Source organism: Salmo salar, unplaced genomic scaffold (genome assembly GCF_905237065.1).
Source record: "Salmo salar unplaced genomic scaffold, Ssal_v3.1, whole genome shotgun sequence".
Lineage (NCBI taxonomy): Eukaryota > Metazoa > Chordata > Actinopteri > Salmoniformes > Salmonidae > Salmo > Salmo salar.
The window spans coordinates 5,828-15,589 of NW_025550595.1; the positions used below are offsets into that span (position 1 = coordinate 5,828).

Consider the following 9,762-nt stretch of genomic DNA (forward strand, 5'->3'; position numbering starts at 1 on the left):
GTTGATTGTTCTATTAAGATTCTACTCAAAGCTCGGGGACTCTTTCCTTCTCCCCCTCCCTCCTGGCCCCATCTGAAGTGAAACATCCTGGTTTTCTATTGGCAGAGAGACAGTGATGTGTGTGTGTTTGTTGCATTACGATGGAGAACACTGATCAGGGTTTGAAACACAGCAATTAAAGAAAGGACCAGTACACCAGACTGAGCTCTACATGCAGTATATACATGGCTCATGTTTTTAAAGAGTTATAGGGTTTAAAATAATAAAGGTTCAGCTATTCCCCTATGTACACATTCATAAAGCCTTTATAACAGCTACATAAAACATAACTGTGTCATAGGTAGTCACAAACATTATGAACAACGGCATAAGCTAACCTTGTCTGCTAGTAGATTGGTAGTCAGGGTCCGGGGTTAAAGCTAACCTTGTCTGCTAGTAGATTGGTAGCCAGGGTCCGGGGTTAAAGCTAACCTTGTCTGCTAGTAGATTGGTAGCCAGGGTCCGGGGTTAAAGCTAACCTTGTCTGCTAGTAGATTGGTAGCCAGGGTCCGGGGTTAAAGCTAACCTTGTCTGCTAGTAGATTGGTAGCCAGGGTCCGGGGTTAAAGCTAACCTTGTCTGCTAGTAGATTGGTAGCCAGGGTCCGGGGTTAAAGCTAACCTTGTCTGCTAGTAGATTGGTAGCCAGGGTCCGGGGTTAAGGGGTTACAACTGACCTTGTCTGCGGTGTCTGCAGCCAGTAGGTTGGTAGCCAGGGTCTGTAGTTTGTGCGTGGCCATGTTCTTGAGCGCAGCCAGGCTGCGTCGTGTCATGGCCTGTTTCAGGTTGACCGCAGGGTGGCTCAGAGCGTCCACAGCGGCTGGCACCACCTCATCACACGCATTCAGGATCTCTACAGCCGTGATGCCCATCACACAACGGTCCAACGCACCTGAGAGAGAGCGAGAGGGGAGGGGGAGAGCGAGAGGGGAGAGAGAGAGCGCGAGGGGGAGAGAGAGAGCGGGGGAGAGAGAGAGCGCGAGGGGGAGAGAGAGAGCGCGAGGGGGGAGAGAGAGAGCGCGAGGGGGAGAGAGAGAGCGCGAGGGGAGAGAGAGAGCGAGGGGGGAGAGAGAGAGCGCGAGGGGGAGAGAGAGAGCGAGGGGGAGAGAGAGAGCGCGAGGAGAGAGAGAGAGCGAGGGAGAGAGAGAGAGCGCGAGGGAGAGCGCGAGGGAGAGAGAGCGAGAGAGAGAGAGAGCGAGAGAGAGAGAGAGAGAGAGAGAGAGAGAGAGAGAGAGAGAGAGAATAATCAGGACTTTCAGAGACAGTTCTGGTTGGGTTTAACAGGCTGGGATGATTGATGGCTACTGGGATCTGTTGCGATTAACATTTTTTTGGTCCATACTTCACCCTGAAAATGTGAAGGTAAAATTGATTCCAACTGTCAACCTGATACAAAGACACTCCCATTTCTAGTCTATTAATCAAATTTATTTATATAGCCCTTCGTACATCAGCTGATATCTCAAAGTGCTGTACAGAAACCCAGCCTAAAACCCCAAACAGCAAGCAATGCATGTGAAAGAAGCATTGCTTGCTGTGTGAGTGAGTGGAAATAGAGAGAGCAGATAGTTCTGGTCACTAGGAGTTCTGGTCACTAGGGGTTCTGGTCACTAGGGATATTGGTCTCCATCTCCAAGACCAATGCCCTCCTCCAAGCTCTCCTGTAATGTTCTGCCCAGTTACTAAGCTCTCTCCCCCAAAAAAAACATATCGGAGCTAGCCAGCAGTAGCATTGGAGCTAGCCAGCAGTAGCATTGGAGCTAGCCAGCAGTAGCATTGGAGCTAGCCAGCAGTAGCATTGGAGTAGCCAGCAGTAGCATTGGAGCTAGCCAGCAGTAGCATTGGAGCTAGCTAGCAGTAGCATTGGAGCTAGCCAGCAGTAGCATTGGAGCTAGCCAGCAGTAGCATTGGAGCTAGCCAGCAGTAGCATTGGAGCTAGCAGTAGCATTTATATTCATCAACATGGCCAAGCTTTGTGTGGTAGCAGGGTGTAGCAACACTTGCTATGCAAATTTATACAAAGGGTGGGTCTAATCCTGGACGGTGATTGGTAAAAACACATTCCAGCCAGTGTCTATTCCACAAGTTACCATTAGCTAATATAATAAATTAGAATGTTGAAATTCCTATTTACTCTGTTGTATCTCACTGCGCAATCCACTGTCTCACCAGCCCAGCTAGACAATAAAAAAGGAAAAACGTGATATCCAGTGTAAAAAGCTTCTAGACATTATCTCACATTTCCTTTTGGACTAGCATTTGGTTTTCAATAGTGGAGATTTGCATAAAACGTTGTCGGTCTCTCGGACATTTGGAACATTGTTTTAATATTCAAAATCGGTCTTCAGCTGTCCCGTTGTAATGAAAGGAATTGATGTGTACGTACTAACATGCATGTGTAACTGATAGATACAAACACACACACACACACACTTAAAAACATGAACATGTAGTATGTAAATTACAAAGTATTTTGTAAAAAAAAAATATATATCTAAGTTCGTTAAGAACAAATTCTTATATACAATGACGGCCTATTTAAGTGCCTTTGAATGGGGTATGGTAGTAGGTGCCAGCTCAACAGTTTCCTGTTTATATCTAGAATGGTCAATCCACCCAAAAGGACATTCAGCCAACTTGACAACTGTGGGAAGCATTGGAGTCAACATGGGCCAGCATCCCTGTGGAACGCTTTCAACACCTTGTAGAGTCCATGCCACAATGAATTGAGGCTGTTCTGAGGAAAAATGGGGGTGCAACTCAACATTAGGAAGTACTCTTTTTTGTGGGGGCGGGGTGCATGATTACCCTTTTTTCTCCCCAACTTCATATAATCCAATTAGTAGTTACAGTCTTGCCCCATCCCTGCAACTCCCGTACAGTCTCGGGAGAGGCGAAGGTCGAGAGCAAAGCGTCCTCTGAAACACGAGGAAGTTATTCTTAAATGTTTTGAACACTCAGTGTATACTCAGCGGTGTCAGAGAAAGGCCTGAAAAATTGTATTATATCGTTCCTTTTTTTAATCTGTGAAATCAACCGTCTGTGTACATTTATCTCATTACATTAGTTCACCAATCAGTGTGGATAGAGCAGGTAAGCTAGTTGTTTACACCAGTCAGTGTGGATAGAGCAGGTAAGCTAGTTGTTTACACCAGTCAGTGTGGATAGAGCAGGTAAGCTAGTTGTTTACACCAGTCAGTGTGGATAGAGCAGGTAAGCTAGTTGTTTACACCAGTCAGTGTGGATAGAGCAGGTAAGCTAGTTGTTTACACCAATCAGTGTGGATAGAGCAGGTAAGCTAGTTGTTTACACCAATCAGTGTGGATAGAGCAGGTAAGCTAGTTGTTTACACCAGTCAGTGTGGATAGAGCAGGTAAGCTAGTTGTTTACACCAGTCAGTGTGGATAGAGCAGGTAAGCTAGTTGTTTACACCAGTCAGTGTGGATAGAGCAGGTAAGCTAGTTGTTTACACTAGTCAGTGTGGATAGAGCAGGTAAGCTAGTTGTTTACACCAGTCAGTGTGGATAGAGCCGGTAAGCTAGTTGTTTACATGCGTTATGGACAGACGAGTGTAGCCTATGGTGAAAGATGCGATTGAAATGTCATAATATTTTGGTTTTGTTCCCTGAACCGGCTCCAACCCCTGATTATTGCAATACATATCGTCGTATCGACACTTAAGTATTGATATAATACTGTATTGTGAGGTCCCTTGGCAATTCCCAGCCCTACTGGTCTATACTAGTCTCCAGCATGGTGCATCTGAAACCAGCATGATCATATCGGATAATGATGCCAGAGATGTATTATATCATGTTGTAGTCACTGTAAGTGGATTTGATGATGCTTCATCTGCTCCTTAAAGGGAAATTCCAAAAACGTTCAACTTCATATTCATGTTGTGTTGTGTTGTGTTGCAACCTTGCTGTGTTGTCATGTCGCGTTGTTGTCTTAGGTCTCTCTTTATGTGGTGTTGATGTGTGTTTTGTCCGATATTTATATTGTATTTATTTATTTATTGTTAATCCCCAGGCCACCCGTCCCGCAGGAGGACTTTTGGTAGGCCGTCATTGTAAATAAGAATTTGTTCTTAACGGACTTGCCTAGTTAAATAAAATAAATACATATTTTTATTAATAAAAACTAAATCTACAGCACCACCTTAACATCAACATGTGAAAATGTCACGTTTCTATATGTTGTAGTAAAAAAAAAAGAGAGGATGGTGAGTGTTTCTAATGACAACCAACTAGTAGGCAATTCCTACTCATAATTGGTTAAATTCACTTGACGCAGGCCAATGATGTCATTGGAAACAATCCATTTTTTTTTACTACAAAACATAGAAACAAAACGTTTTCACATATTATGTTGATGTTGGGAGGGTGCTGGAGATGAATGAATGGTAAAAATTTCCCTTTAAGAAAGTGAGTTCTATTCCATTAGAGCTGATGTGGGGGGGGGGACCCATAGAAGATAAATCATTTATCTCTATGGGAAAAGCACTGAACAGAGGAAATGTAGCTGTCCATCAGTAATATAATGACTCTATAAATGGAGAGGCTGTTTCCCTCACTCCTTCAGCTCCTATCAAGTGGTTCCAGACAAACCTCAGGGATCATTACTTAGGCTACCCCTGCATGTCTAACAAACACACACCTTACAGCCACGTCCCTTCTGCTCCCCAGCCCAGTGAGTAGACAAAGCTTGCTACTGTACGTTCTTCTGCCCTACTCAGCACAACGAGACATAACCAGCTTTAAGAGCAGACATAAACACACTAATGTGCCTAGCTAATGCAGTAACGGGCAGAGAGAGACTCCACATTTAGGGAGATGTTTTGTAAGTGCTTGACTTCGCTCCTACTCTCTCCTCCATCCCCCACTTCCTCCTCAGCCATCATCTTTACTTCCATTGCTGTGAGAGGGAGTTTAAAATCTGTCTAACGTTTTAAGAGAGTGCTGCGTTGCTTTACAACTCTAAACATGCGGCTCGTATTTAAAGACGGGACAGGGGCAGGACGGAAGAAACGAATGCTTCAGACAATCTATTATTCATCCTGGAAAGGGTGTGTGTGATCTTCACTGAGCAAAAACATCGTAAAGGGAGGGGAAGAGCACAAGGTTGGAGCTACCCTGGTAGATTTTAGCTGGTCGTCGTCAGGAGGAGGGGACAGAAGAGACTCAATGTCTAATGGGTGACAAGCTTCTTCCTCCTTCTTCCTCACATAGGCACACAGGGTTACACCACTGCTTATAACTATAATAATATTATTATTCTAACTATCGAAGACGTGCCAAATGAATGATATCCATCTCAGGGCTCCGGCTATGCATTTGGTTTGGTAGACGGCAAGCTAGAAAGAACAAGCGTCTTTGCTTACAGCAGAGACATTCAATGCCCTCCTGGATAATGATTCATGTTGCTTAATAAAAAATAAAAATACTTCCTGTAATACTGGAGACCCCGGTATGGTACAGAAACAGAATGAACCCTACTGGTTTCTAGTAATCACCCACACAGTGTTTGCATCCCAAATGGAACACTATTCCCTATGTAGTCCACTACGGGCACTGGTTAAAAGTAGGGAATAGGGTGCCAAAGTAGGGAATAGGGTGCCCTTTGGGACGCCACAAGTGAGAAAACAGGAAAATTGTATTAAACCAATCTGCCCATGAGTGGTGTCTTATCTAACACCTCCACCAAGACAACGCATCAGCCTCTCTCTCACTTAGTAGCCTACTACATCTCAATGACTTTGGTTATTAAAACAACTATGCAGACAAGTTCTTGCCTGGTTTAGATCTGATGGGAAGATATCAGTTCATCTCTGTGGATGGTTTGTTCTCTGACAAATCAATGGCAAGTTCCAGTGTTCCTCAAGGTTCCGTTTAAGGACCACTATTGTTTTCACTATATATTTTAACTCTTGGTGATGTCATTCGGAAACACAAAGACAACTTTCACTGCTATGCAGACGACATACAGCTGTAAATTTCGATGAAACATGGTGAAGCCCCAAAATTGCCTACCCTGGAAGCATGTGTTTCAGACACAAGGAAGAGGATCGCGGCAAATGTTTTACTTTTAAACTCGGACAAAACAGAGATGCTAGTTCTAGGTCCCAAGAAACAAAGAGATCTACTGTTTGATCTGACAATGAATCTCAATTGGTTGTACAGTCATTTCAAATAAAACTGAACGATCAAGGCATTACTTTGGATCATGTTCCCTCTTTTCACAAACATAAAAATTAATCTTAAGACTAGCTTTTAACATCTTCGTAACATTGCAAAAATCTGAAACTTTTGCCTAAAAATGAAGCAGAAAAACAAATCCATGTTCTTGTCACGTTAAGATTAGACTACTGCAATGCTCTACTCTCCGGCTACCCAGATAATGTACTAAATACACTTCAACTGAAAAACGTCTGCTAGAATCTTGACTAGAACCAAAAATATATATTGTATTACTTCTGTGCTAGCCTCTACACTCGCTTCCTCTTAAGGCTAGGGCTGATTTCAAGGTTTTACTGCTAACCTACAAAGCATTACATGGACTTGCTCCTACCTAATCTCTACGATTTGGTCTAGCCTTACATACCTACACTTAATGCTGGAATCACAAGACGCAGGCCTCGTTATTGTTCCTAGAATTTTAAGCAAATAGCTGGCTTTTTTATAGAATGGTCTGCCTATCCATGTGAAAGAATCAGACTTTACTGAACGTTTACGTCTTCTCTCAGTAGATTGAGTGCAGTCTGGCCCAGTGGTGCAGAGGTGAACGGCAAGGCACTGGAGTGACGAAACACCCTTGCTGTCAATTTAGAACATTTCTGACATGCGCATTTCTGGATATTTTTGTTGTTATTCTGTCTCTCACTGTTCAAATAAACCTACCATTAAAATTATAGACTGATCCTTTCTTTGTAAGTGGGCAAACGTACAAAATCAGCAGGGGATCAAATACTTTTTTACCCCACTGTATTGTAAACTTTCATTCATATGCTAGGTTGTAGCAACCTCATGATGGTACAGTAACAGTACAGGGACACTGTATTGTAGTAGGCTAAACCTATCAATGCCACACTGAGATGGGTGAATGGAATATAAATGACTGTCATCCAATATGCTGTAATAGAAATAAGGCTCATAATTTTGTTTTTTTTAAATGATCGTCCTCCTCCATCTTAAACTGCACCGACAGCCACTGTGGTCTGTTGATATCCTTCCGCTGGTGTGGGGACTGTGCTTTGGCAATGTTGGTGGGGTTATATCCTGCCTGGTTGGCCCTGTCCGGGGATATCGCTGGACTGGGCCACAGTGTCCCCCTGACCTGCTACCTTATCCCGGACCTGCTACCTTATCCCGGACCTGCTACCTTATCCCGGACCTGCTACCTTATCCCGGACCTGCTACCTTATCCCGGACCTGCTACCTTATCCCGGACCTGCTACCTTATCCCGGACCTGCTACCTTATCCCGGACCTGCTACCTTATCCCGGACCTGCTACCTTATCCCGGACCTGCTGATTCGACTCTCTCTCCCACACCTGCTGTCTCAACCTCTGAAAACTCAGCTATGAAAAGCCAACTGACATTTACTCCTGATGTGCTGACCTGTTGCACCCTCGACAACCACTGATTATTATTATTATTATTATTATTATTATTATTTCACCCTGCTGGTCATCTATGAACATCTTGAAGAACAATCTGGCCTTAATGGCCATGTACTCTTATAAATGCAGACAGAACAAACAAAGTCCCCAGCAAACAAATAGTGCACAGTTGAAGAAAAACCATTAACAAAGTGTAATAAAGCTTGATTTCATTCCTTCAGCACCGTTCCATTAGCAGACTACAGAGAAGGTTGTTGGATTACAAACAGATATTTCATTACAGAAGTTCATTAATGACAAAAAGAAGAAAATAGACGACCAACAAAAGTCCCATTATCTCATTAATCAGGTTACAATGAATAAACCCGCTGCACTGTAACACATCTATTTTAATAGTGCAACGGTATGTGTCTCTCTCCGTCTCACCTGTGTGTGTGTACCTGTATGCGTATCGCTCTGTCGCAAAGGTTTGTGTGTGTGCGAGTCTCTCTTTTGTGTGTGTGTGTGTCTCACCTGTGTCCATCTGCCACACATACACTGAGCCATCAGAGCAGCCCACCACCAGATAGTCATCACAGGGGCGCCACTTGATGACCTGGATGGGGAAGAGGTGTCGAGACGCCAGCATGATGCACTTCCTCTCCCGCAGGCTGAGCAGACCCACGGAGTGGTCACTGGCCACAGAGCACACACAGTGCTGAACACGATTCTGTCGGGGGCAAGAAAGAAAGAAGAGAGAGAAAGAGAAAGAAAGAAAGAAAGAAGAAAGAAAGAAAGAAAGAAAGAAAGAAAGAAAGGAAGAAAGAAAGAAAGAAAGAAGAAGAAAGAAGAAGAAGAAGAAGAAGAAGAAAGAAAGAAAGAAAGAAAGAAAGAAAGAAAGAAAGAAGAAAGAAGAAAGAAAGAAAGAAAGAAAGAAAGAAAGAAAGAAAGAAAGAAAGAAAGAAAGAAAGAAAGAAAGAAAGAAAGAAAGAAAGAAAGAAAGAAAGAAAGAAAGAAAAAGGGGGAGAGAGAAAGAGAGAGAGAGAAAGAAGGGGAGAGAGGGGAGAGGGGGAGAGGGGGAGAGGGGGAGGGAGAAGGAGAGAGAGAGCTAATTATCAAAATCCAGAAAAGAGCTGTTCAATTCTTCAACCACCTAAAACGAAGTGATTCCCAAACCTTCCATAACAAAGCCATCACCTACAGAGAAATTAACCTGGAGAAGAGTCCCTTAAGCAAGCTGGTCCTGGGGCTCTGTTCACAAACACAAACAGACCCCACAGAGCCCCAGGACAGCAACACAATTACACCCAACCAAATCATGAGAAATCAAAAAGATAATTACTTGACACATTGGAACGAATTAACAAAAAACAGAGCAAACTAGAATGCTATTTGACCCTAAACAGAGACTACACAGTGGCAGAATACCTGACCACTGTGACTGACCCAAACTTAATGAAAGCTTTGACTATGTACAGACTCAGTGAGCATAGCCTTGCTATTGAGAAAGGTCGCTGTAGGCAGACCTGGCTCTCAAGAGAAGACAGGCTATGTGCACACTGCCCACAAAATGAGGTGGAAACTGAGCTGCACTTCCTAACCTCCTGCCAAATGTATGACCATATTAGAGACACATATTTCCCTCAGATTACACAGATCCACAAAGAATTTGAAAATAAACCCGATGTTGATAAACTCCCATATCTACTGGGTGAAATACCACAGTGTTCCATCACAGCAGCAAGATGTGTGACCTGTTGCCACAAGAAAAGGGCAACCAGTGAAGAACAAACACCATTGTAAATACAACCCATATTTATGTTTATTTATTTTCTCATTTGTACTTTAACCATTTGCTCATCGTTACAACACTGTATATAGACATAATATGACATTTGAAATGTCTTTATTCTTTTGGAACTTCTGTGAGTTGAATGTTCACTGTTCATTTTTATTGTTTATTTCACTTTTGTTTATTATCTATTTCACTTGCTTTGGCAATGTAAACATATGTTTCCCATGCCAATAAAGACCTTCGAATTGAATTGAGAGAGACACAGAGAGAGTTACAGGCTTCCATAGAGGATCAGTAGAAGGATAACAGAGTGGTCATAGCGTAATCAGG

The 9,762-nt window shown here is 43.2% G+C and overlaps 1 protein-coding gene across 1 annotated transcript; it reads right to left on the reverse strand.

Moving 5' to 3' along the window:
• Positions 1-387: 387 nt before the first annotated feature.
• On the reverse strand, positions 388-8,368 carry LOC123723866 (WD repeat-containing protein 7-like). The gene is made up of 2 exons (XM_045713890.1): positions 8,172-8,368; positions 388-929 (listed from the first exon to the last, which is right to left on the reverse strand). The coding sequence occupies exons 1-2, from the start codon at positions 8,284-8,286 to the stop codon at positions 655-657; spliced, it is 390 nt and encodes a 129-aa protein (XP_045569846.1). The 5' UTR covers positions 8,287-8,368; the 3' UTR covers positions 388-654.
• Between the last annotated feature and the right edge of the window lie 1,394 nt (positions 8,369-9,762).

Coding starts and splice junctions, on each gene's coding strand:
- LOC123723866 (XM_045713890.1), bottom strand. CDS start 8,286: ATGCTGGCGTCTCGACACCTCTTCCCCATCCAGGTCATCAAGTGGCGC. Junction 930..8,171: donor TGTGTGGCAGATGGACACAG/GTGAGACACACA, acceptor GCTCTCTCTCAG/GTGCGTTGGACCGTTGTGTG.